General features: G+C 48.1%; 1 protein-coding gene across 3 annotated transcripts; it reads left to right on the forward strand.

The window, feature by feature from the left end:
- The first annotated feature begins 59 nt into the window (after window positions 1-59).
- MANBAL (mannosidase beta like) lies at window positions 60-27,294 on the forward strand. Of its 3 annotated transcripts, none has more exons than XM_078444084.2 (3): window positions 60-154; window positions 10,880-11,092; window positions 12,075-12,517. In XM_078444084.2, the coding sequence occupies exons 2-3, from the start codon at window positions 10,943-10,945 to the stop codon at window positions 12,141-12,143; spliced, it is 219 nt and encodes a 72-aa protein (XP_078300210.1). In that variant the 5' UTR covers window positions 60-154; window positions 10,880-10,942; the 3' UTR covers window positions 12,144-12,517. The 3 variants fall into 3 exon arrangements, with proteins under 3 accessions (XP_078300210.1, XP_078300209.1, XP_060473285.1); XM_078444083.2 differs by lacking the exon at window positions 12,075-12,517 and adding an exon at window positions 26,352-27,294 and having other exon boundaries at window positions 61-154; XM_060617302.3 differs by lacking the exons at window positions 60-154; window positions 12,075-12,517 and adding exons at window positions 6,180-6,285; window positions 26,352-27,294.
- Window positions 27,295-27,644: the final 350 nt, after the last annotated feature.

Here is a 27,644-nt window from a genome sequence, read left to right on the forward strand (position 1 = left end):
AGGGCTCTCCCTTGGGATCAAACCCACAAAGTGGGGACAAAGACCGGAACCCCAGCAGCGCGGGCGGAGCGGAGCCCGCCGGTTGCTCGACGCGTCACTTCCGGGATCCGCCGCGGGGAACCACTTCCGGGGGAGCGGCCCGGCGGCGCGGGAGGTAAGTGCGGCGGCGCGGCGGCCGGGCTCGGGCTTCGGGGCGGGGCGGAGTCGCCGGGGTGGCGGGAACGTTGAGGGGGTTGGACTCCGGCGCCCGCGGCCCTGCTGCTCCCGGCGGCGGCGCTGCTCCGCCGGTCCCGGGCACGCTCGGCGCGCGGCGAGAATAACTTCCCGGGGCGCCCCTCAGGAAGTTGCTTGCAGAGGGGAGTTTGAGTCCCTGGGAGATGGACGGCCTCGCCTCTGCCGCCGCGAGCGTTGTTCCGAGCCCGGGCCCGACCCCAGCGCTAGCTGCCGGGACCTGGCCTTTCCTTCCATCCGTGGAGCATGGGAGGCGCTCGGGCGCCGGAATCAGTCCGGCCAGAATTCGACCGCTGAGTGGGCCCCATATTGCTGTGTGTTGCCCCTCTGGTCCTCAGTTTCCTTCTCTGTAAAATGGGCGCATAGCTTGATCTGAGAATTAAATGAGATGGCGAGTGCAGAGCGCTTAGTAGGTGCACAGTGCGTGTTTGTTGGGTGAATTCTTTTAAAAATTTATTTATTTATTTTAAATAATCTCTACACCCAACCTGGGGCTGGAACTCACCACCGCGAGATCAAGAGCCCCTGCTCTTCCGACTGAGCCAGGCAGGCGCCCTGAGAATTGCCCCTGTTCTTAAGATCTTACATTAGGGTAGTGCATGTGTCATAATGAACCAATATTGCTAAGTTAGTGTTAACTAAAGTCCATGCTTTATTCACAGTTGCTCAGTTTCCGCCTAATGTCCTTTTTCTGGATCCTATCCAGGATACTCTCTTATGTTTAGTAGTCACGTCTGCTTGTCTCCTCTTGGCTGTGATAGTTTCCCAGACTTCCTTGACAGCTTGACAGTTTTGAGTATTACTGGTCGGATATTTTGTACAGTGATCCTCAGCTGAGGTTTGTCTGATGTTTTTCTCATGACTAAATTGAAGTTATGGGGTTTGGGGAGGAAAACCACAGAGGTAAAGTGCCATTCTCATGACATCATATCAAGGGTACATACTATCAATATAAACGGTCACTGTTGGTGTTAACCTGGATCACTAGCTTGAGGCAGTCAGGTTTTTCCAGTAAAATTACTCCCCTTCCTTCCCTCTTCCATATTGTACTCTTGGAAGAAAGTCATTACATGGAACCCGTACTTGAGTGTGGAATCATGCTTCACGCTTAACGTCAGATAAATCTACGTAAATTATTTGGAATTCTCCATAGGAAATTTGTCAACTCTGCCCTATTTATTTATTAACTTATTCAGTTTATATCAGTGTGGTCTCCTATTTATTTTCATACTTTGGATTATAATCCAGTGCTGCTCTATTTTATTGCTCAGATTGTCCCAGCTTCGGCGGTTGGGCACTCCTTTATCCCTTTGAGGTACCCCGGCACATGTGTTTTTTGTTTTGTTTTGTGAACACCTTCTGTTCCAGGTTCATCTTGTACATTTCGTGCCTCAGTCCCAGAATTAACCATGTCCCCAAGGAGCTTGGTTCCTTTTATTGGAGAAAGTATTAAATGCCAAGACCTCGGTGCTAGGTGTGATCATTACGCCCATGTTTCCAGGCCTTCAGTGCAAGAGACAGATGTGTGTGTACTAACTTGTATATATACACGCATATCTATAAATATTTCTCTGTGGAGTCACCTGTATCTATATTAAGCTAAATATGGGTTCATACTGAGATCTGCAACTCTCATCCATTCCACGTGGATCATTCTAGCCTCCTCCTCTGGCTTATCTGTGACTAATCTTAGCTCCCACCATCTACCATCCATTTACCCAATTCAGTTTCAGTATACACATGTAATGGTTTCAGAATTGTTAACCTCTATCCCCTTTGGGAAATAATGTTACCAACTAGAGTTGTACAAGTGCAATTCCTTTTATCTTTAGTCCCACGGACTCCACTCATTTCCAAAGTTACTGAGGTCAACACCTGATTCCCCCTGCCCTTTCAGTGAAGTTGTTTAATACATTTGTCAAACATTTCTTTTTTTTTAATATTTTTAAATATATATATATATATATATATATATATATTTTTTTTTTTTTTTTTTTTTTTTTTTTTTTTTTTTTTTTTTGAGAGAGAGACAGAATGCGAGCAGGGGAGGGGCAGAGAGAGAGGGAGACACAGAATCCAAAGCAGGCTCCAGGCTCCAAGCTGTCAGCACAGAGCCCGACGCGGGGCTCAAACTCCCAAACCGCAAGATCATGACCTGAGCCGAAGTCAGATGCTTAACTGACTGAGCCACCCAGGTGCTCCATACATTTGTAAAACATTTCAGTTCAGAATGTCACATTTTGTGTTCCCTACTGGGATACCTTGACCTCCTAAGTGATTTTTTTTAAACATTTGCATCCATTAAAGTTTACTCATTGTGCTGTACAGTTCTATGCATGTTGACAAATCCTTAATGTCGTGTATTCACCATTACAGTATCATACAGAATAGCTTCACCTTCAGGGATTATTTTTAACTTCTTTCAGATTTCACCTCAGCAAAGCCAGTAGCTCTCTTTTCTTTTTTTTTTTTTTTTAACGTTTATTTATTTTTGAAACAGAGAGAGACAGAGCATGAACGGGGGAGGAGCAGAGAGAGAGAGGGAGACACAGAATCGGAAGCAGGCTCCAGGCTCTGAGCCATCAGCCCAGAGCCCGACGCGGGGCTCGAACTCACGGACCGCGAGATCGTGACCTGAGCTGAAGTCGGACGCTCAACCGACTGAGCCACCCAGGCGCCCCAGTAGCTCTCTTTTCAAAATATGTCCATTACCCCAGAATTTGCCATCTCCACTTCGACAACCGGGTGCAAGCAGGTCTTTTTTTTGGCTGTTACAGCAGCCTCCTAAGTGGTCTCCGTGTTTCTTTTCCACTCTTACCCCTCTGCAGTCTGTTGTTCTCAACACAGCAGCCAGAGGGACCATTTTAAAATAAGTCAGACCTTATCATCTTCTTTGCTAAGTAGCTTCGAGAGGCTCCCCTTTTATTAAGGGGAGAAGCCAAAGGTCTTATAATGGCCTGCTAGCCCTACACAGCTTGCTCGCTCTACTGTTCTCCTGGATCATCAAGTTCATTCCTGACTCAGGACCTTGTCCTCCAACCTGTTCCTCCAACCTGGGGTAGTCCAGCAGACATTTAAATGACTCATTCCTGTGCTTTTTTTTTTTTTTTTTTTTTGCCTCTGCTGAAATGTCACCTTCTCAGAGAGGTCCTTCCCTCACCGCCTCATATAAAATAGCACTCCCTCTATATTTTCTCCTAATACCTTTGACATTGTATTACGTGTGTGTGTGTGTGTGTGTGTGTGTGTGTGTGTGTGATTGGATGAAGTCATTTCATTTGGATGAAAACTCCCTGGCAGGAGTCAGAATAATATCGACACATAATAGGCGCTGAATAAATATGTATCCAATGAACGGCTATCTGAGACCACTAGAGTCTGGCATTCAGGGATGAGCCTCAAGGGTTCTAGTAGCTTATGAAATTATTTGCCATGTTTGGTAATAGATGAGTAAGTAGTTTTTATTAAATTCTGGTAGGGGTAAGAGATTTCTACAACGTGTGAAAACCTCTGCTCTTAAAGTGACTCTGGCTAGAGTCACCGGAGGATAGTCAGCTCTGCCCTGACTCACTGGGAAAGCCTAAGCAGGCCCCAGGCTTCTCAACTCCTACTTCTCATTGTTAAATGAGGCATTTGGTTGAGGCATCTGCTCTTGCTTTCATGGTGGGAGACAGGCATAGGCATCGTCATTTACCAAATATTTGAGTCAGGTCCGGACCAGGGCCTTATAGTGAGCAAGTGAAAAACGTTAAGACTCCAGACTCCTGACTTCTCAGGTAATAAGCAATAGGTTTTGAATTTTGGCCTAGAGCACACATACTTGGATGTAAATGGCTACAACTGAAATAAAGCTTCAGGATACAATATTGATCCTTACTAATACGGTATTTTCTGTTGTTATTTATTTAATTAAAGTGCTAGCTAATGAAGGGAAAGGGAAAAAGTGCTGGATACAGCCCCTAAGTGGTTTCCATAGCTCACCTAATGGGTCACAGCCTGCAGCTGGAAAGCCGTCGACCTGGTGGGGAAAGCTCAGGCCCTGGAGGAGCCAGCCAGTTTGAACCCTGACTTTACCACTCATCCACCAAGTAATCCCTGGGCAGGCCATGTAACCTCTTCAAGCCTCAGTTTCCTCATCCTCATCAGCAGTAATACCCAGCTCCCCACTGGTTGGGAAGTGAATGAGATATTGACTGGGAAGTGTCGTGCGTATCCGGCAAGTGATTCGCTCCTTGCTGTTGCTGCTACCGCAACAGTGGCCCGGGGAACCACTGGGCACCAGGCAGCCTGAGGGCAGCTGCCTCCCGCTTGAGATGTGAAGGATGAGTAGGACTCATGTGACTTCTGTACTCAGGAAAGGAAGACCCAGAGTACTGGCAGGAAGGCTGGGAAGTCAAGCACAGGGGTGCAGAGAAAGCTAGGGAAGTGTTCTAAAGCATACACTATATGTGTAGAGTGTTTGATGTTTCCCAGGACCCTTTTACAGCCACCCTCCCGCGACACCTGTGCTGTCCAGTATAGGAGTCCTCACTTGAACAGCAGCGATTTACATTTTCCTAGTCTCTTCTGATCTCTGGCCGGTGAAATCACTTTATATGTGGTCACGGCCGCAGGGTTTGTATAATTGTTTTCTTTTTTCAGCTCATGTTATTCTCCAAGACTTTATGCTGGCCTGATACGTGTTTATATTTGCCATTGTAGTGAAGGGGGACTGTGCCGGGATGCGCCGTAATCGGGTTAACTGCTTTACTGTTGGACATTTTGGTTGCTTCCTGTTTTGCAGCATAATGAATAGCATTGCCATGAACTTTTTTGTACCTGAAGCCTTTTTTCTCGGTTTGAATTGTTTCCTTGCTGTAAATTCTAGGAAGTGAGTTACTCAGTCAAAGGATATAATCACTTCTATGGCTCTTGTTATAGGTTGTCTTACTGCCATTAAAAAAAAAAGAATCCTAAATGCATTATAGCTCAGAATAGAGATGATTGTCATTTGGCTCCTGAGAACATCGAGTCCCCAGGAGGTCAAGAGATGGGCCCAAAGTGTAGCTAATTGCTGATAGAGTCTGGCTTTTTGCCTCCACCCCCAGGCCCCATCTTTTTATGATATTCCAAATATTCATTAACAGTGTTGCTGTTAAGCATAGTTCATCTAAGTATCGATAAGTTCAATAGGCTTGTTACAGCTTTGGGACCAAGGGCATATTTAAAAATGTATACTTTATGAGCTGCCACTGTGAGGGAATGTGAGCTTTTTCTTACACCTTGGTGTTCACGTGGTGGTGCCCTGGCAGAGCTGCGTGTTTCCTCCAGAGAAGCTGTTCTCGTGGCCACCCTGGAATTCACTTCGGGGCCAGTTCATGAACCACCCCAAACAAGCTGCCTGGTGTCTGAGCGGCATACCTTGTATTTGACCAAAAATGGTATTCCTGAGCTCGAGGCCCCACCTGATTCACCACACTTGGATCCAGATGAGGTTGGGTTCTTTCCAGAAGTCAAATCCTTCCTGGGAGGAGGAAGATCTGCCAGCTCTGAGGATTTTTTTTTTTTTTTTTTTTTTTTTTTTTTTTTTTTTAAAGAGGGGCCTTGGGCTTTGAAGGCAGCTCCCAAAGAGAGCAGAAGTGATGGGAGAGTGGCCACCCTGTTGGCTCAGGCACGTGACCTTCCTGTGTGTGCAGGACAGTGTGAATTTGCATAGGTCCCACTCTGTTTACTGAGAAGGTGGTTTTGTCATCCTTTAGTCACTCCCTGGCATTGGGACAGTCGTGCAAAGCAGTGATGCGGCAGAGCCAAAGTGGAGGAAGGTCTTAGAACCTTTTCTTCAGCCCGGAGCAGAACGTTTTCTTTAGCCCGGAGCTATGCCACAGGAACACAGTGCAGGCCACTTTGGGTCATTTTACATTTTCTAGTAGCTACATTTAAACAGTAAAAACAGGGGCCCCCCCTAAAGTGTCCATTGATTTCCATTCAGGTTTTCATCTCAGGGTCATGAGTTCAAGCCCCATGCCAGGCTCCCTGCTGGGTGTGAAGCCGACTTAAAAAAGTAAAAAGAAAAAGGTAAAAAAAATTTTTTATGGTGGTAAAATATATATATAACATAAAATTTACCATTTTAACCTTTTTTCTTTCATTTTAACCATTTTAAATTATTTTTTATTAAACAGGTTTTTTTTTAATGCTTGTTTGTGTGTGTGTGTGTGTGTGTGTGTGTGAGAGAGAGAGAGAGAGAGAGAAAGAAAGAGAGAGGAGACAGCATGAGCAGGGGAGGGGCAGAGAGGGAGGGAGACACAGAATCCAAAGCAGGCCCCAGGCTCTGAGCTGTCAGCACAGAGCCCGATGCGGGGCTCGAACTTGTGAACTGTGAGATCATGACCTTAGCAGAAGTTGGACACTTAACCAACTGAGCCACCCAACGCCCCTCATTTTAACCATTTTTAACTATATAGTTCAGTAGCATTCACAGTGGTGTCTAACCATCATCACGATCTATTTCCAGAACTTTTTCATCATCCCAAACCGAAACTCTATCCATTAAACAATAACTCCCCATTCCTCCTCCCCCCAGCTCCTGCTAACCTATAGTCTAGTTTCTGTCTCTAGGCTTTGCCTCTAGAATTTGTGTCTGTCTCTAGAATTTGCCTATTCTAGGTACCTTTTAAGAGTAGAATCATACAACATTTGTCCTTTTGTGTCTGGCTTGTTTCACTTAGTATCATGCTTCATGTTTTCAAGCTTCATCCATGTTATAGCGTGTATCGGAATTTCACTCCTTTTAATAGTTGAATAGTGTTCCTTTGTATGTATGTACCTCGTTTTGTTTATCCATTCATCTGTTGATAGGCTCTTGGTTGTTTCCATCTTCTGGCTGTTGTGAATGCAGCTGTGAACACTGGTGTACAAGTATCAGTTTGGGCTCCTGCTTTCAGTTATTTTGGGCATATACCGGGGAGTGCAGTTGCTGGATCATATGGTAATTCTTTTTTTTTTTTTTAAGTTTATTTATTTTGGGGGAGAGCGCGAGCGAGTGTGCAGGAGCGAGCCCACGTGAGCAGGGGAGGGACAGAGAGAGAAGGAGAGAGAGAATCCCAAGCAGGCTCCGAGTGTCAGCACAGAGCCTGACATGGGGCTTGAGCCCATGAACTGTGAGGTCATGACTTGAGCAGAAATCAAGAGTTGGATGCTTAACTGGTTGAGCCACCTAGGCACCCCTCCATGTGGCAGTTCTAGGTTTAACTTTTTGAGAAGCAACCAAACTGTTTTCTAGTTTCTATTTTCACTCTAGTATAATTTCACTCTAGTTTGTATTTTGATAGTGTTCTTTGATGCACCAATTTTTAAATTCTGATGAAGTCCAATTTATTTTTTATTTTGTTGCCTGTGCTTTGGGTGTCACATCAAAGAAATCGTTGCCAAGTCCAGTTTCATGAAGATTTTCCCCAACGTTTTCTTGTATGAGTTTCATAGTTTTGGCTCTCAAGTTTAGATCTTTGATTCTTTTTTTTTTTTTTTTAAGTGCATTTATTTATTTTGAGAGAGGAAGAGAGCGTGAGCAGAGGAGGGGCGGGGGGGGGGGGGGCGGAGAGAATCCCAAGCAGGCTCCATGCTGTCAGCACAAAGCCTGATGAGGGGCTCAATCCCACAAACTGTGAGACCATGACATGAGCCGAAATCAAGAATCAGATGCTTAACTCACTGAGCCACCCAGGTGCCCCATATCTTTGGCTCATTTTTTAGTTCGTTTTTGTATATGGTATAAGATTCTAGCCTCATTATTTTGCATGTTGCTATGCAGTTTTCCCAGCACCATGTGTGGAAAAGACTGTTCTTCCCCATTGAGTGGTGTTGGCGCCCTTGTTTGAAAATCAGTTGACTACACGTGAGGATGTATTTCTCAGCTGCCTATTCCGTTAGTCTATATCCTTATCCCAGTGCCTGTTTTGCTTACTGTGGCTGTCTAGTAAGTTTTAAACTCAGAAAGTAAATCCTCCAATTTTGTTCTTTTTCAAGGTCAGGTGAAAATAATACAACTTAATCCAGTATATCATTTCAACATGTAATCAATATAAAAATCTCATTAATGAGGTATTTTACATTTTTATGTTCCTGCTAGCTCCTAAATTGAGTATATATTTAACAGCCCTCTCAGTTTGGATCGGCTCTGTTTCAGCTCTCAGTAACCACATGTGGCTCATGACCACCATATTGGACAGCTCAATTTTAGCAGGAAATAGCATTGTGGCACAGATCTCTGAAAATGCAGAGGGCTTTGGAGTCAGGTGGGCCTGGTTCCAAAGTAAGTTTGCCCCTTTCTCATTGGGGTGGGCAGGAGGAAGACGCTGTTAGGTGCCGTGGTCGAGGGGAAACAGTTCAGTCATACCAGGGTAAGAGGATGGCAATAAGGAGGGCATGCTGGAGAGGTGACCCTTGAGCTCAGCCTTGGAGGTACAGTGGGGGCTTCACCATGCAGTCAGAACAGAAAAGGGCATTCTTGGCAGAGTGTGCAGCCTGGGCAGAGGCCCAGGATTTTGTTTTTATTTTTATTTTTGAGACAGAGAGACAGAGCATGAGCAGGGGAGGGCAGAGAGGGAGGGAGACACAGAATCCAAAGCAGGCTCCAGGCTCTGAGCTATCGGCACAGAGCCTTACGCGGGGCTCAAACTCACAGACTGTGAGATCATGACCTGAGCTGAAGTCGGACGCTTAACTGACTGAGCCACCCAGGCACCCCAAGAGGCCCAGGATTTTGAAAGAGCCTGGGCTCTTGGAGAACTACAGGCAGTTCTTTCGGCTTGACCAGGGTATTAGGAGTGGGGTCCCTGCTGAAAGCAGAAGCTGGCTGGGGTTGGACCTGTCACCACTGGCCACCACCATGCCCCCTGTCATTCATGTCCCTAGCATCTCTTATTTGGGTTACTGGCAGTAGCCTTCTCACTGGCCTCCTGTGTCTACTCTGTACCCCCTCATCCCACCACTTAAAATGTAAGACACTCGGGGTGCCTGGGTGGCTCAGTTGATTAAGCATCTGACTCTTGTGGCTCAGGTCATGATCTCACGGTTCGTGAGTTTGAGCCCCATGTCTGGCTTTGCACTCTGGAGCCTGCTTGGGATTCTCTCTCTCTCTCTCTCTCTCTCTCTCTCTCTCTCTGCTCCTCTCCCACTCTCTCTCTCAATAAATAAGCATTTTTTAAAAAGTTAAAAAAAATAAAAAATAAAATGTAAGTCACTCTAGGGGAGAGTGGGGAGGTTCCTCAAAAAACTAAAAATAGAAGTGCCCTACCGCCTAACAATTGCAGTATTAGGTATTTACCCACAGGATACAAAAATACAGATTTGAAGGAGTATGCACAACTCAATGTTTATAGTAGCATTATCAACAATAGCCAAACTATGGAGAGAGCCCAAGTGTCCTTCGGCTGATGAGCGGATAAAGAAGATGTAGTGTATATACATAATGGAATATTACTCAGCCATCCAAAAGAATGAAATCTTGCCATTTATGACATGGATGGAGCTAGAATGTATAATGTTAAGCAAAATAAGATAGCATACTTTTTCAATCAGAGAAAGATACCATATGATTTCACTCATGTGGAATTTAAGAAACCAAACAGATGAACATATGGGAAGATGGGGGGAAGGAGAGAGTAAAACAAACTACAAGAGACTCTTAACTATAGAGAACAAACTGAGGAGGGTCGATGGAGGGAGGTGGGTGGGAGATGGGCTAGATGGGCGGTGGGTACTAAGGAGGGCACTTGTGATGAGCACTGGGTGTTGTATGTAAGTGATGAATCACTGAATTCTACACCTGTAACCAATATTACACTGTATGTTAACTAAAATTTAAATTTAAAAAATATGTATATATATAAAAATGTGAGTCAGATCATGTCACTTGTCTGCTCAGAACCCTTCAGTGGCTTCAGTCAGCTCGGAAGTGTCAGGGTCCTAGTGGGTCAGCCTACACTCCTCTCTGATCTTTCTTCCTTCCCGAGCATTCTTCTCTGACATTTTGGACTCATTTCCCTACCCCAGGGCCTCGACACTTGCCTTTCTCTCTGCCTGGATATGCTTCTCTCATGCGTTCCAGTGGTTTGCTTACACTTCGTGTCTCTGCCTCTCGATTCCTGTCTCTTTCAGAGCCCTTCCTGTCTGTCACCCTGTACAAATTAAAATAGTACCCTCAAGTTTTGTTCAAACCAGTTGTCACTAGCTGACGTAGCATGTCTGGATGCATTGCCTGCCTGTGCCCTGAGATGTAGGCCCCAAGAGAACAGGGATTTGTCTCTTTTGCCCTCTGTTCAGTACTTGGTGTTCAGTAAGTGTTTGTTGAATGGATAATTGGATGAATAAGTGAATGAATGAACAAAACCTGAAACATAGCTGGCCTTCAAACGTATGTTGATTAGAGATTTGTGTTGAAGTGTTTGCATTTACTTATTTATTTTCTCTAACTTGGAAAAATTTCAGACCCACAAAAAAGTTGAAAGAATAGTCCAACGACTATCCATATGTATTCTACTTAGATTCAAGAATTGTTAGCATTTCACTATAATCGCTTTATGTATTCTTGCAAGTTTGTGTGTGTTTGTGCAAGTGGAACTATTTAAAAGTCAGTTGTAGAAACATGACACTTAACCTTTGTGTTTAGAAGTTGGCTCTGGAGGGTGGTGAGTCAGAGGAGACCGACCGAAGGCAGCAGGCGGCTGAGGTCATGGCCTCCGACCTGGACTTCTCACCCCCCGAGGTGCCCGAGCCTACTTTCCTGGAGAACCTGCTACGGTACGGACTCTTCTTGGGAGCCATCTTCCAGCTCATCTGTGTGCTGGCCATCATCGTACCTGTTCCCAAGTCCCACGAGGTGGTGAGTTCTTCCCTGTGAGCCTCCACTCCTCACAGGGTTCTAGGTACTAAAAACAGCACAGCAGAGAAGATCAGTTGGGACGATGTCACATTCCCACCCAGTGGCCTCGAACCACGTGACCAGTATTTTATTTGTTCACATGTGTTAAGCACGTTTTTATTTAGTGCCTACTACATGTCATCCTGCTTCGAGATGTAGTATCTGTCTTCATGGAGCTTCTAATCCTTGAGAGAAGGGCAGATATGGAACAAGCGTGCATGTTGCCATAAGTCCAGGGCACTTGTGCCGGTGTGTATCAAGGGGAAGGACCTGATTTTACTGGGGCAGGGGCCCACCTGTTGCCCCTCCCCCAGGGAGAGGGAATTGCATTTGCAAGGACTCTAGTTCAAGTAACTGAATGAAGGTAACTGTGGCCAGAGCACAGAAGGGTCATGATGAGAGGTGCAGCCAGAAGAGTGGGCAGGGCCCAGAGGGTTTTAAGTAGGAGACTGACATGATCAGATTGGCTTTTTGTGGTTTTGACATTTTCCTATAGGTCTCTTTATCCTGTAGCCATTCACACTCCTTCTACTACCCTCTGTTTTCTCATGACATTGATCTGTTGGAGAAAGCAGGTCATTGTCATCTATGATATCCATATCCAGGATTTAGCTGATTGCCTCTGTGTGGTGTCATTTAACATGTTTCTCTGTTCCCCATACTTCCTATTAATTGGAAATTCAGTCTAGAGGCTTGAGTCAGCTCAGATCAGGTTATTTGCTAAGAACACCTCATAGCTGGTGCTGTGAACTTCCTGTTGTATGTCATCAATGGACATGTGTCTGGTTGTCACACATTTAGAGATTCTAGGATTGATCAGTGGATTCAGGTGGTGTTAGCTGATCCCTCTATTAAAAAATCCCCACCAGTCTTTCACCTAAGTCGTTTTAGCATCCCTCGGTGATCATTGCTAAGTTCCATTATTTCCTTTTGCTTTTACTAGCTGGAATTCTTCAGTGAAGAAGACCATTTCTTCATTGCCTGTATGGTTATTCTGAAATGCTATTCATAGTAAAGGCTGGATAAATTATTGCTTCTTTCCCTTTATAATTTTCAGAGCAGTAAGTTTGGACTCCAGCAGCCTCCAATCTTGACCAATGAAACTTTGATTTTTATATCATTTTGAATATATATTTTTATACATTTGACATGTTTTTAGTTTTTTTAATTACAAAAATTTTTAATGTTTATTTCTGAGAGAGAAAGAGACGGAGCATGAGTGGGGGAGGGTCAGAGAGAGAGGGAGACATGGAATCCAAAGCAGGCTCTAGGCTCTGAGCTGTCCGCACAGGGCCCGATGCGGGGCTCGAACCCACGAACTGTGAGATCATGACCTGAGCCAAAGTCGGACACTTAACTGACTGAGCCACTCAGGTGCCCCTTTAGTTTTTTTTTTTTTTTTAATTTTTTTTTTTAACGTTTATTTATTTTTGAGACAGAGAGAGACAGAGCATGAATGGGGGAGGGTCAGAGAGAGAGGGAGACACAGAATCTGAAACAGGCTCCAGGCTCTGAGCTGTCAGCACAGAGCCCGACGCGGGGCTCGAACTCACGGACTGCGAGATCGTGACCTGAGCCGAAGTCGGCCGCTTAACTGACTGAGCCACCCAGGCGCCCCACCCCTTTAGTTTTTTTAATGCTCAGATGGTCTCAATGGGAGCTTCATCAAGTTGTGTGAAATATTGTCTACCAGGGAAGTTCATTAGAGACTCATTGCCTAGGACTTAACAATATTGAGTGTAGGTTACATAAGCTGCTCTGCTTACGGACAAAATTCTAGACTTCCAGCAGGAAAGCAGGTATTCAGCATAAACCATATTGTTTGGTTTAGGTACAGTGAGTCACTCTTACCAGTTCTGGGAATTGTAGGAACCACCCAAAATCCAATTTCACTCGTGCCCTCCAAGGGCCAACCTTGCAAGTAGGCTTTTCTAAAGAAAGCAGGTTTGTTTGTTTTTTTTTTTATGTTGATTCTGTTCTGCACACTTATAATATATTTATTATAACTTAAAACTATATTGTTTTTTACTACTAACAGTAAGACTCAGAATGAAATTTAAGATTTTTCTGAGGTTCTATTTGGCCTGAGAATATGTCCCAGTAGGGATGTATGGTCAGAGTACTGTGTTTAGTAATTCTTTTTTTCATATAGTTATACTCCCATCCTCATCTGAATTTAGCTTAATTTGTTTCAGCTTGTTTTGAACTTTTATATGTTTTTCCTTTTTGATTTAATTAACAGATATAAAATGTGTATGTACACCATTTTCCCACATCAAAATGATACAAGATAAAATTGTCTTCAGAAACAGAAGTCTCCTTTAATATCAATATCCTCTACCCTATTCCCTTCCTCCCTCCATAGGTAACCATTTTTATTATTTTTTTAAATTAAAAAAAAAAGTTTATTGGGGTGCCTGGGTGGCTCAGTCAGTCAAGCATCCGACTCTTGATTTCGACTCAGGTCATGATCTCACCGTTTTTGAGTTCAAGCCTTACATCGGGCTGTATGCCAATAGCATGGGGTCTTGGGATTCTCTCTCTTCCTCCCCCCCCCCATAAATAAATAAGCATTTTTAATAAATAAATATTTATTTATTTTGAGAGAGTGAGCACGTGTGCATGTGTGCACACAAGTTGGAGAGGGGCAGAGAGAGAGGGGGAGAGTGAGAATCCCAAGCAGGCTCTGTGTTCGGTGAGGAGCCTGATGTAGGGCTTGATCTGACTGCAAGATCATCACCTGAGCCAATATTAAGAGTTGGACACTTAACCAACTGAGCCACCCGGGCACCCCCATTTTTGTTATTTTGATTTATTCTTTTGTTTCTTTTTGGAAACATAAGCAAATGTGTATATGTGTGTGTGTGATGTGTATGTACATATGTACATATATAAATATTCTCCCCTTTGACACGTAAAAGATAGCATACTATTAAATACAGCTTCACATGTTTCTTTTTTCGCTAAACAACATACAAGATATTCTGGAGATCAATTTTTCTTGGAGATGACTGTCCCAGAGATCCTGCTCACGTAGCTGGGAGAGTCATAGCCATTTACTGATGCAGTGGGGAGCCCTGGCAAAGGAGCCACTTGGGGTGTAGCTGGGGAAAGAGCGTGCTGAGTTCACTTTTAAACAGGTGCCTTTGGGGCGCCTGGGTGGCTCAGTCGGCTAAGCATCCGACTTCGGCTCAGGTCATGATCTCCCAGTTCGTGAGTTCGAGCCCCGCGTCGGGCTCTGGGCTGACAGCTCGGAGCCTGGAGCCTGCTTCAAATTCTATGTCTCCCTCTCTCTCTGTTCCTCCCCTGCTCACGCTCGGTCTCTCTATCCTTCAAAAATAAATAAAAACATTAAAAAAAAATAAAATTTTAAACAGGTGCCTTTAAGATATCCAGGTGGTTCAGGGGCACCTAGGTGGCTCAGTTGGTTGAGCTCCTGACTTTGGATGGGGTCACAATCTCGCGGTTTGTGGGTTCGAGCCCCACATCAGGCTCGCTGCTATCAGTGCAGAGCCTGCTTCGGATTTTCTGTCCCCCTCTCTCTCTGCCTCTGTCTCTCTCTCTTTCAAAAATAAACATTAAAAAAGAAAAGATGGCCAACTAATCTTTGACAAAGCAGGAAAGAATAGTCAATGGAATAAAGACAGTCTCTTCAGCAAGTGGTGCTGGGAAAACTGGACAGCAACATGCAGAAGAATGAACCTGGACCACTTTCTTACACCATACACAAAAATAAACTCAAAATGGATGAAAGACCTAAGTGTAAGACAGGGAGCCATCAAAATCCTCGAGGAAAAAGCAAGCAACAATCTCTTTGACCTTGGCTGCAGCAAATTCTTACTTGACATGTCTCCGGAGGCAAGGGAAACAAAAGTGAAAATGAACTGTTGGGACCTCATCAAAATAAAAAGCTTCTGCACAGCGAAGGAAACAGTCAGCAAAACTAAAAGGCAACCAATGGAATGGGAGAAGATATTTGCAAACGACATCTCAGATAAAGGGTTAGTATCCAAAGTCTATAACGAACTTACCAAGTCAACACCCAAAAAACAAATAATCCAGTGAAGAAATGGGCAAAGACATGAATAGACACTTCTCCAAAGAAGACATCCAGATGGCCAACTGACACATGAAGAAATGGTCAACATCACTCATCATCAGGGAAATACAAATCAAAACCACAATGAGATACCACCTGACACCTGTCAGAATGGCTCACATTAACAACTCAGGCAACAACAGATGTTGATGAGGATGCAGAGAAACAGGAACCCTTTTGTATTGCTGGTGGGAATGCAAACTGGTGCAGCCACTCTGGAAAACAGTATGGAGGTTCCTCAAAAAATTAAAAGTAGAACTACTCTACGACCCAGCAATTGCACTACTAGGTATTTATCCAAGGGATACAGGTGTGCTGTTTCAAAGACACATGCACCCCCATGTTTATAGCAGCACTATCAACAATAGCCAAAGGATGGAAAGAGCCCAAATGTCCATCGACAGATGAATGGATAAAGATGTTGTATATATATACATATACAATGGAGTATTGTTCGGCAATCAGAAAGAATGAAATCTTGCCATTTACAACTACGTGGATGGAACTGGAGGGTATTATGATGCTAAGCGAAATTAGTTGGAGAAAGACAAATATCATATGACTTCATTCATATGAGGACTTTAAGATACAAAACAGATGAACATAAGGGAAGGGAAGCAAAAATAATACAACAACAGGAGGGGGACAAAACATAAGAGACTCTTAAATATGGAGAACTTGCTGGAGGGGTTGTGGGAGGGGGGATGAGCTAAATGAGTAAGGGGCATTAAGGAACCTACTCCTGAAATCATTGTTGCACTATATGCTAACTAATTTGGATGTAAACTTAAAAAATAAAATAAAAAAAGAAAGAAAAGATACCGGGTGGCTCTGCCAAGTGTGCAGAAGGTCTCTAGCAGGAGGAGGGTCTGGGCTGAGTGTTCATCAACACGTGAGAGTCGAGATGTACTTGAAGTCGGGCGAGGACGCAGTTTCCGCGCTGAGAACATGGGCTGAGATGAGGAGAGGTCCAAGGCTACAGCTGCGACGATTTAGCATTTAAAGGGCAGGCGGAGGGAAGGCATAGCCAGTGAGGGCATTGAGAACTTTGGTGAACATGGACATGGGCCCGTGGCCTCCGGATGGTTCTGTCCATCTCTGTTTCTTATTCTGGTATTTGGAGAAGGAGGTCACGATTGGAGTGTTTCCACCCACAATTGTATCACACTCTAAAAGCGTAATCCCTGTGCTCTGGGGCTCTGTCCTCCCAGCCTCGGCATGCTATTGGTGATTATAAATAACAAACATTTTTACTGTCATTGGCCACTGATGAAGCCAATGCTAAGAGTCCCAAGGGAGGGAGGTGATGAATGTTTTTATTTTGTAGGCAGAGATGTAGAGTCAGAGGTGTGTGGCCTTTTGGAGAGCTGCTGCTCACCTCCTGTCATGTTCTTAGCCCTTCCAGGCTAGCCACAGAGGCCTGGGTCAGTTCAGCAAACAAGGGAAAAGGGGTGCCTTTTCCTCCTCTCTCTGCTGTCCTTAGCGGCGCAGTGGGTTGCGTTCTTTTGAGACGGGGAGTTGACAAAGGGCTCAGCAATATGCCTACTTCCCCACTCTGCTATTCAGAGGTTAATTTGGGACAACAGCTTCATCTTTTAAAATATAAATAGAGTACATAACATCTCATTTTAATTTATCTTGCAGTTTAGAGCAGTAAGGCTCGCATAAGTGAACTGTCTTCATGACTGAAGCTTACTGTTTTAGCTTTTTAAAGCTTTTCAGTGGATCAGTAGCAACAAATAACAGTGCCGGACATTAAACTTTTTATTGGTGCCTCAGGCCCCCAGTTATGCAGAGACTCTGCTGCTGGCTTTCCTCAGGGTGCCCCCATCAGGCAGCCTTCTCGGACTCCCCACGCTCCTAAATAGATAGAAGGGGACACGGCACTCTGCGCACAAGCCATCTCATGAAGGGAGGGTGGGCGCTGAGCCTGTGTTCAGGGATTGAGCCTGGCAGCTAGCTGGGATGTGGGATTTGGATGGGGATGGAGAAAAGAAGATTTTGCTTGGAGCCAGGGAGCTCTTAGGGAGGAAGGGTACCTGTGGAGTGAGAATAGCTGGTGGGGACCCCGGGCAGCCTGAGGGCAGGAGGGAAGTGGAGGGTGCCAGGAGGTGGGAGAGGGCAGAAGTGGGGGTGGGAGGACCCAGAGAACAATCTCGCTCTTTTTGACGGTTTGCTTCGGGCAAAATCATCCCTCTCGCTTGGCCTATAGAAACAAGGTTTATTAGTGGCTTTTTGGGTCAGAAGATAATATTTTTGGCTCTAGATGATGGGAAAGCCTTTGAAAAGCGAAAGAATGTCTTTCCTGTTGTTCCAGTAAGCCGATTTTTTGCAACTAGTTTATGACTTCAGTACTTCAACACTTAGCAGATTATTTTGAAAGCTCTTTTGGGGGTAATCAGGGAAGAAAGAGGGAACACATACGAATGCTTCCCACCCCACCCCCTTCCTTTTCATAGTGGGAGTAAGAACCAATTTGCAAAATCAAAACTAAAGTCCTTCCAGTCCTAAGCCAAATGAGAACTGTTCTCGTCAACACCTCATTAAACTAAGACCTGAGAAAATAAACATTTGTGTGAGAATGATTGAAGCCTGGGCCACACTTAATCCAAGCATTTTCTTGTAGGTTGGATTCTAAAGTATAAGATCTAGATCCTTACACCGTTTCTCTCCAGTCCGGGCTGGCAGGTACATTTCATCTCTCATGCCATTCTGATTGATTTTGTGGTGGCCATAGTGAAAGGCTTCTGGGCTGCTTCTAGGCTCCAGGTAAAGCCTCATTGATGTCTGCTGTGAGTAAGGGCCTAGGGAGTCCTTGGGCTGGTCCACTACTTTCCATCTGTCTGCGCCTGCCTGGGGAGTTTTCAAAGCCCTGGACTGCCCCCATAGAGATTCTGATTCTGTTGTTCACCGTAGCCTGGATCAGTATTTTCTTGAAGTGTTCTGGTGATTCTGTTATGCAGCCACTGGTCCAATCTTTAGACGATTTCCCTGAAGCACAAACCAATTTTGGGAGGGTAGGAAGTGTTCGGTTCTACATGTGTTAAGATTGAAATAATAGCAAGACGTCCAAGTGGGAAAGAAACAGCCAGTGAGAAGTTGGGGATAGAGGCCTGGGAATTATTTTATCAATATGGCATTATTACTTGAAACCCTGGGAGTGTGTTGCTGAGCTTTTCAACAGAAATTAAGATTCAGAAAAGGCCTGAACCTGGGGCATTCCCAACCTGCTTGAAGTAGTTTCTGTGCAGTGTGGATATACTGAAAAGATGTACTGAAAAGACAGCGGGTGCTGTCCCAGAGCGGGGGTGCAGCTGGGCCTCTGGAAGGGGCGAGAACCAGGGACTCTGTCACTCACCATCTGCATCTCCTCTGTATCCCTTCCCTGTCCATCTCCTGTCTTTCATTTGTCTTACCAGGGCCCTGCTTCCTCTGCTCACTGTCCCTGTGGTGAGATGAAACATGGCCACTAACAGCTTCCAAAGTTTATGTCTTTCAGCTGCAGCATCTGGAGGCTGCCTTCCTGCTTGGTCCCAGTTCCAGAATCCCCAGGGAAGGAACTGTGGCTGACCCAGCTTGGGACAGCTATGGCCAGTGTGGCGGGAGGGGAGGGTCCCGCCCCAGGAGGGACAGGGGTGCCGTGCAGACAAAGCTGGGGTCTCCGTTCCTGTCGCTGTCTCAGGAGAGACAGGGCAGAGCGGCGGGCAGAGGGGACTGTGGTCTCCCTGAAAACCGCTGTGGTTCAAAGAGAGTACATGTACAACTCAGTCCCCATGGGGACCGCACAACAAGAACTCCTGAGCGACTGAGGAAAGGCTGCTCTCCTCCAGAGTTCGGCTTCAGTGGAGCAAAGTTCTTAACAGACTTCCTGGGTCCCTGTGGGTCCCTGGATAGGCTTCAGAAGTTCACAGGGTCCCTGAAATTGTGAACAAAAATGTGCTAGATATCTTTATGCTCAGGCACATTTTCTGGGAAGACAGGCTATAGCTGTTCTCAGTTTGATGAGGTGGGAGCCAAATTCCAGGAGTTTAAGGAGCAGGTAGTGAGGAAATAAAGGCAGCACGCTCCTCTCCCCCTTCCCCAAAAGCCTGCTGGAACTTACTCCCAGCCTCTTTCGGATCAGTTTCTACACAGAATGTTGATCCAGTTAACCCTAAGCAAGTGGGTGTTGACTTTTGGTTCAGCGACTCACCTAGCAGATAGGAATGGTTCCTCTGGCAGTGAATCACAGACTCTCCTACTAGTTCGAACGCTGACTGTTCCCATCTCTTCATGTGTTGGGTTCATGTCTCCCCAGCCGGCTGCCAGCCCCTAGCCGGTACCTTCAACTCGCACTCTGCTGTCTTTGTGTGGATTGCCACAGTCTCTTCCTGCAGTAATGGGGACTCTGTGTTGAAAGTCAGAAACAGCTCCAGCAGTTTTTCCAGAAAGAAATTGTATTGGTTCTCAGAACTGGGAATTTCAAGGCGCATCTGGGTTCAGAGGCTTGAAAGGTCTTCAGGGCTCTGTCTCCATCTCCTGGCTTTCCTGTGAGTGTTGGCCTCATTCTTAGGCACTCGTGACAAGTCAGGAAGGTGGCTGCAGCAGCCCCAGTCTGCATCCTTACTGCTTATGGTTTATAAGTAAGAGAAACCATCTCTCTGCCTGTGCTCACTTTCCAGGTCTCATGGAAGTCCTCTGCCTGGCTCTGGCTTGGCCACGTGCTTGCACCTTGCCCCATCGATAGGAAGGGGCAGTGGGTACCATTTCTGGCCAGGCCACATTTAACTGGCCACAGGAGTGGCCACCGTGACTGAGAGTCCCCCTAGAACCGTATGGGATAGAGAAATGGCAGAGCCCCAGTGCAAGAGGGGGTGTTGGGCAGACAGAGACAACTGATGCCCAGCATTGTGATCCAGTGGAGAACTCACCAGAATTGATAGCAAGAGTGGTGGCTTTCAGTGTGATGCCCACGTAGACTTCACTGTCAGCCAGAAAGCTCTGCAGATTTGGAGCCCTAAAAACGAGGGAGCCTTCCCAGCTCTGGCTGTGGCCTGGAAGTTCAGGAGCCTGTTGGAAAATTCCGCCTGGGGTTGCCAGAGTAAATAATTAACTTGGGCAAGTGTATATTATACCTACTCTCAACACCTTAGGAGACAGGCTCATAGAACTAACTTTGCACTTCTGCCCTGTATTTTTTTTAAGCTTGGGAGCAGTTTGCAGTTGAATTGGGCAGCAGGGTGTTTTTTACTTAACGAGCCCTTCTGGAGAGATTGCTGTGTGGCGGGCAGGGTGACGGTATAAACATGGTCTCGAGATGGGTGCCGTCTCATGGGAGAGACAGCCGGACACAAAGGGCCACAGCCCAGCCGGTGGGACGGGCCTGCAGTCGTGCTGAATTGTGTCTGGAATGAGCTCCAAGGCTGTTCTCTGTAATCACAGTTCTTGCCTGCCAGGCGTATCCTGGACACTGTCTTCGTGCGCCTTGTTGAGCTGCCACGGAAGGCCTCCCCCACACCTTGTTTCGGCTAGTCCTCTCTCCCCCTCAAGGCCAGTGCTAGTTCTACCCCTGCAAGGTCTTCTGGGGGGGCGGGCACCCCACCCAGGCCTGGGGCAAGAGACCAGGACCAACAGGAGCATCGCCACTGGGCACGCCCTTCATGTCCCTGAGCCTGTGTCCTGAGCTATAAAAGGAGGGCATGCAGACCCAACCCAGAGTTCTTGGGGATCAAGTGAGATAAGGTGCGTGAGGACCTGAGCACAGCACAGTGGTTTTCCTTCCCGGGACCACTTGAGAGAGTGGTTTCAGCCCATATGGAATGACGTTCTGTCCTGATTTATCGGACTCAATCCACACTGAACTGTATAGTGGAAATCATAAAATCCTGAGTGCCTTCCCTGCTGGAAGGGATTTGATGCATTGTGGCACAGATTCGATTATTCGAATCTGATGAATAGCAGCAATTTTCTGGCCTCGTAAGCAGCTGTGGAACTGCTTCATTATTGATGAGGCCTGTGTCCACAGAGGACGGGTGCCTCCGCAGAGCCCGGAGCCACCTGGCGGGGGAGGTTTCCTGATCCTCCCGGTGGTGGTGGCCATGGCTGGCCATGGCGTGCTCGCTGAGGAGACTTAAAACTTGCCTCCGGTGAGGCCCGGAGTTCCCAGATTTAAAGGTGGGGCTGTAGTACTCGGAGTCTGCCTCGCTTGTACCAGCAACGTGCGTTTGAAGAGAAATTATGAGTCGGTCATTCATGCAGAGTCGTCCTTACTAGCTAAGAATTTGGAGCTACAGCTCTTTGTGGCTAGGACCCCAGAGTCTTATCATGTGCATAAGAGCTGCCTTTTCTTCCCTATAGCTTGGGGGGAAGGTGGCTGTGCCCCCATTGGACCCGTCATCGAGACTCAGCCTCAGTTTCCCTTCTTGTCAAATGAGCTCACAGTGGCTGGCTCATTGGGGTGATGGAGGCTCAGTGAGCGGACGCTTGGTGCGCATCACTAAGCATGTTCTCTCTTCGTTACCCCGTGGTGCCTGGCACGGAACCTGGATCCATTGGGTGTGGATAGATAGGTGGGGGTGCGGGGAACCTAGGCAGAGCAGGAAAGGGAACAAAGCAGTGGGCGATACTGGCGGGCCGGCAGCCTGGGGTGACGGAGTGGGCTCTGTGAGGGGGTGTGCCGGGAGACAGGGCCGGCTCTGGAGTGGTGTGGGCCTGGAGGCCACAAGGAAGGTCTTGGAATTTGTCTCCTACGAAGAGGGAACCAGAAACATATTAAAGTGGAAAACAGACATGGTTGGGACTGTTGTTCTAGAATAGACTGAAAGCAGTGAGGTAGGTGGTGAGGAGAGCGTGTGGGAGGCTGACACAGTGAGGGGGCAGACCGTGGGCTGTGACCTGGTGCAGCAGTGTGTGTCCAGGGGGCCGGGTGGATTCGAGAGGTCCTCAGAACGTAGAGCAGGCAGGACCTGGGGCCGATGGGATGCGGGGGGCACGAGGGGGCGGCGAGAACTCAGAACCGGCTTGGAGGTTACTAGCTTGGGTAACTGGGTGGGTGACGATGCCAGAATCTTTGATGGGGAGGAGAGGAGGAGGTCTGGGGTGAGGAGGAGACAGATCATGCATCCAGATGACTCGATGACGGTAACATGTACATACGCCCACAGAGAGCTGCTTTCAGCTGTGGGAAACAGAGCCTGGTGCGGGGAGCACTAACCTGCCCTCCTGACTCCTGTGGGAACCTCAGTCACAAACAAGGGGTCCGAGTGACCCGTCAACAGAATCTGGAACAAGCCATTCTTGTCGTTCCACACGGCCACCTGTGGAACCTGTGGTTCCAGCCACTACTAAATAGAGAATAGATTTCACAGTTGACTCTGGTTCTCAGTCTCCAGCCCTGAGGTCCCGAGGAAACCGGGGACAGATGATATCCTAGAGCCATTAAGACCGCACTTCACATGCTGGCACTGCTGCTCACCAAGTGACACCTTGGGCAAGTCACACGATCTGAGTGTTTCTTTCATCTGTGCAATGGGACTCGTTAAGGCACTTTGTGAGGCTAAAATAAGGTATGTACACACCACATAACCCAGGGCCCGGCCTCCTGTAAACAGTAGTATCAGCAGCCGTTGTGGCTGTTGTTGTTGTTATTATTACTGGTGGCTATGTCTGGCCATGCTTCTGGGAATGTATGTTGGGTTTCAAAGCTGCTTATGTCCTCTGTGCCCATGGGAAAACTGAGACCCAGGACTAAACGTTATGTACATATATTTGTAAATATTTACTGAAGTTATCTCTATGCCCCAAGTGGGGCTTGAACTCAGCAACCCCAAGATCAAGAGTCACATGCTCTACTGACTGAACCAACCAGGAACCCTTAAGTGTGTTCTGTTTTCATGATGATAAACAAGAGTGAAGTCCCCATGGTTATGGGAGATCTTGCCTGATCTTCCATTTCTTTTTTTCTTTTCTTTTTTCTTTTTTCTTTTTTCTTTTCTTTTCTTTTCTTTTCTTTTCTTTTCTTTTCTTTTCTTTTCCTTCTCTTCTCTTCTCTTCTCTTCTCTTCTCTTCTCTTCTCTTCTCCTTCTCTTCTCTTCTTCTTCTCTTCTCTTCTCCTCTCCTCTCCTCTCCTCTCCTCTCCTCTCCTCTCCTCTCCTCTCTTCTCTTCTCTTCTCTTCTCTTCTCTTCTCTTCTCTTCTCTTCTCTTCTCTTCTCTTCTCTTTTACAACTGAAGCTGTCCCAAGGAGCTCACAGCTGGTAGGGGAGACAAACAGGATAATATGTCACTGTGGTAAGGTAGCAGTGGCAATGCACAGTTCCTCGGTACCGGGGGTGGGAGGGGGGAGGGGTGGAGGGAGGGATGGACGCTGCTGGAGGTGGAGGAGCAGGGAAGGAAGGCTGGATGGTGAGTAGGAGTGTATTCTTGTGCTGGGCCACAGGGAGGGCTTTGCTGGGTGGCCAGGAAGGGCGCTCCTCTTGTTAAGAGTGACTGGCAGAAGCCCCGACACCTGACCCAGTGTGGGGTCTAGAGAAGAGCCCAGAAGAAGCTGGAGATGTGGCCTCCTTAGATGCCATCCCATGTGTGGGGCATGGGACCGTGGGGGATAGCCCCCTGGAAGGTTTAAGGTGGGGGGATCTGTGGCACTGAGCAGAGAGGTCAGTTAGCAGTGGAGGGACCAAAGGAGGGACTTTGGTGCTAGAGAGGGTGACCAAGTCAGGAGGTGGAAGGGGTTGTTGAATCACCGGTACCTGGTGACTGATTGGACAGTTGGGAGCAGAGAGGTCTGGGGTTACTGGGACTCTAGTTGCTCTGCCTCAGGTGGGGAGGAGGACCCTCCGCCTGCTGGAGAAGGGGCCGTGCTTGGTCTGGGACAGTGGGGTTGGAGGTGCCTGGAAGGTGCCAGTCCAGTCATCTGACAGACAGCTGGATCGGGAGCGAGGTCTGCTCAGGAGAGAAAAGGATAAGATGCCTAAGAGAGGGTCTGAGGGAAGCACTGGGGATGGCAGCCGGGTGTCACCATCCCTGTGGATTCTGAACTGGGCCCTACTGAAAGTGGAGGAGGCACCGAGCTTTGAGCTTTGAGTGGCGGGGGAGGGGGGCTCCATCTGTGGAGATCCTGGCGGGCTTGGCAAGTTCCCTGTGCATAAGCCATTGTCTCATCGGGGCCTTTGCCTGGGGCACTCAGGGACTGACTGGTTTCCTCTGGCCTCATAGGTACTGCAGTGGGGACGGTTTCCAGCTCCCAAGGTCTCCAAAGGCATCGTGCCTTGTGGGGTTTGCCTTAAACAGTAGCCTTCCTGCTGTGCTCTGCAGCCGGCAACTCCAGCACTTGACACACTGGCTCCTCTGAGGTTTTGTTTTGTTTGTTTGTCTTTCTAACAGGCTAACTTTTTCTTTCTTTCTTCCTTTTTTTTTTTTTTTTTTTTTTTTTTGGCCAAGTTACATTAACAGTATCACACAAGTAGATAGGCTGGGAAAGTCCAGAGCCACCGTCGGAGACCTGGCCAGGGGAGGGACCAGCCCCCTCATTATCTTGGGAAGGTCACCCGCGGGCACCGGGGGCTGGTCTGGGCCTTTACATCTGGTGTCTCTGCTGGAGGCTGGCAGGGTGGAGGCGAGGCAGTGATGGCTGATGAGAGGGAGCCGACAGATCTCTGGAGTAGGCCAGTACATAGGTGTGGACTGCCTCTCCCAGCCACGGTCACACGGCTTCTGTGAGCACATAGCTTAAGGTGCGGGGCCAGGGAAGGACAGAGAGCAAAGCAAGCTGGAAGCTGGGAGTCGGCCGGTTAAACATGGGGAAATATTTTTTCTCTTCCAGAAGTGTGCTCCTTCTTAGTATTCTTAGTCTGCTTTTTATTTTCCCGTTTTTGATAAAAGGACACAAGTACTGAGAAACATTTCCTTTCTGTAGTGCTGGGGACAGTGGGCCGTGGGGGGTGTGGGGAGCGTGGGCAGCTGAATGAAGGGGCAGCCGCTGCCCAGCCCATTTTTTTCCACCGGGGGATGAGGGGCCAGCATTACTAGGTGTTTAAAGTTTTCAAGAAAAGCTAGGAGTCCAGATTGAATGGGAAGTCTACCAGTTGGCTCAAATGCTTAGAAATAAACACTGCAGGCCAACTGAAGTCTGCCTGCGGGCCGGAGGAGGCCCAGGGGCTGTGGTCAGTGTTCTCTGGGCTGGACCTGCCTCGCTAACATCCTGCCTGGCCGAGACACAGCGTGACTGATCACCCAGGGGAGGAGGGAGCACTTGACAGGACTGAATCCACTCCAGATTCTTGGACATAGGCTTCTGTGGCTGTGGCAAGCCGAGTCCCTCGCCTGGAGTCCTCTGTCTTCATCTGTGCAACGAAGGCCAGGGCTGGATCTGCGGTTTTGAACCTTTTTTTAGCAGCAGGACCTCTGTGTAAACCAGATCTTACAGGGAACGAGTCCCGACAGAGAAAAACCAGGGCTGCCCCAGTTGTAGGGAGAGTCTGGAGTTCCGCCCCAAGGCTGCCCTCTGCCCTCCCCCACAGGGCACCTCTGCCAGGCCCCACAGAACACAGTGTGGGGGTTGCCCACCTGCCGGCCGGCACTCTCCACCCCTCCCGGCCCTGGCAGTCTGTGGGTTGAACGGGAGAAGGAGAACAGCAGGGCCGGAAGGAGAGCAAGCCACAGTGGGTCTGTCCCACAGCCGGCTCCCCACCTGCCATCTGCCCGGGACCAGCACAGGGCCAGCAGCCAGCCGGCGGCAGGGCGCTTTCCATGCGTTTTGCCTCCTCACCTCAGCCCTCCGGGGCGTGCATCACTATTTCCATCTCAGAGGTGGGTAAACCAAAGACACAGGAAGGGGAAGTGAGTTGCTCACAAGGTCACTTGGCTGGTACGCGGAGGAGCCTCAATGCCACCCAGGCCTCCTGAGACTCCAGAGGCTGCCTCCTCCCTTGGGGCCTCTTCCTCTGTTCTTCACTGAGGACCGCCCTGCTCCCCCAGGGGCAGCCCTGCAGACGTGCGGTCCGGGGTCCCGGCGCTGACGGTTCCTGTCCCTGGTGTTTCTGTGGCAGTGTGCTTTAGTTCGCGAAGCCCCCTTCAGACACGGTCTCGTTTTGCTGGTGTCAGGCTTGACTCGTCTAAACGGGACTCTCCTTTCTATTGCCATGCAGGAGGCAGAACCCTCTGAGCCTAGAAGTGTGGAGGTGACGAGGAAGCCCAAGGCTGCTGCTCTTTCTGCCAGCAAGAGGCCCAAGAAGGAGGCCAAGAAGAAGCGGTAGAAGAAGAGGCCTGCGGAGCCAGGCAGGCGGGGCGCGGGCCCAGGGGGCAGCCCTCCCGGGACTCAACGTCCTGTTCCCTCCTTCATCCCAGGGGCAGGGCTGAGGTGGCTGGGCCGCTCTCTGACCACAGAGATCTGGACAATCGTGGCAGTCCCCAGGCCCCAGCTGGGCACTTCCACTTCCTTCTGCTTCCGTGACAGTTTAGAGCCAAGGGGACCGAAACCCCCTACGAGCAGAGGCTGTCTAAGAAGTCCGCCTGTTCAGAAGTTGGGCTGGCTCAGAGTGACACTTCCATGCTTAATCATTGTGGCCAGCCTTTACTTACCCACCTTGTGGATTTACACTACATTCTAGAGTCATGATCTCACGCTGACAAGCACTGCCCCTCCCATTACTCGTGCACCGCAGATCTGCTCATCAGTCACCTTTGTCTCTCCTAGTACAGAAGGAGCCAGGCCAGGCCTTCCCTGTTTGTTTAGGTCAAGACACCATGGCCACTGTGATGTTGGTGGTCCCACAGGCACAACAGCCAGGTCCGAAGATGCCTGGTGCCTGGTGTGAGAGCCAGCAGGAAAGCCGGCCAGGGTTGTGCCTGGTTCTCTGGCAAATGGAAGGGACTTGGCCCATGATCTTGGGCCCAGTCTTTCTGAGCCTCTGAAATGGGGGGCTTGTCAATCTCAGACCAACCTCTTTTTAGCCCATCATGGTACATTCAGTGTGTGCCTTTTGACTTCCATCTGACACGTCTCCACTTCCCCTAATTCTTTCAACCCCAGAACAGTGAGGAAGAGTCATCTGGGCAAATAAACATCAATAAACTGCCTCCCACGCTGGACCTCCTGTGTGTTGCCTGCTGCTGAGGGAAAGGGGGAGGCTGGGTCCCTGCCCTGGGTATAGGGAAGGGGCTCCCCCAGAGAAGTGGGACAGTGGGGCCGAGGATGGCCAGAGCAGTGCTTTAGACCGAGCCGATCTGGGACAGGTTTCAGGAAGGGTCCAGCCAACTGCTTCATGTGGTCCTTAGTCACTGGAAACAGTCGTGAACGTCCATGCGTGTGTGAGAGTTTCCCTCGGGGCTGGGCCCCACTCACTCCTCAGTTCCCATTGCCAGAGGAAGACGCTGCTGGTCCTCCAAGTGGCTTGAAAAAAACCAAGTAGAAGGCTCACATGGTGTGGAGTGGGTCATGC

The sequence above is a fragment of the Panthera onca genome, chromosome A3, assembly GCF_046562875.1.
Source record: "Panthera onca isolate mPanOnc1 chromosome A3, mPanOnc1 haplotype 2, whole genome shotgun sequence".
NCBI lineage: Eukaryota > Metazoa > Chordata > Mammalia > Carnivora > Felidae > Panthera > Panthera onca.

Bases quoted from the DNA above. Each gene is read 5' to 3' on its own strand.
- MANBAL (XM_078444083.2), top strand. From the start codon at position 10,943: ATGGCCTCCGACCTGGACTTCTCACCCCCCGAGGTGCCCGAGCCTACT. The intron at 11,093-26,351 runs GTGAGTTCTTCC...ATTGCCATGCAG, and splicing joins TTCCCAAGTCCCACGAGGTG to GAGGCAGAACCCTCTGAGCC.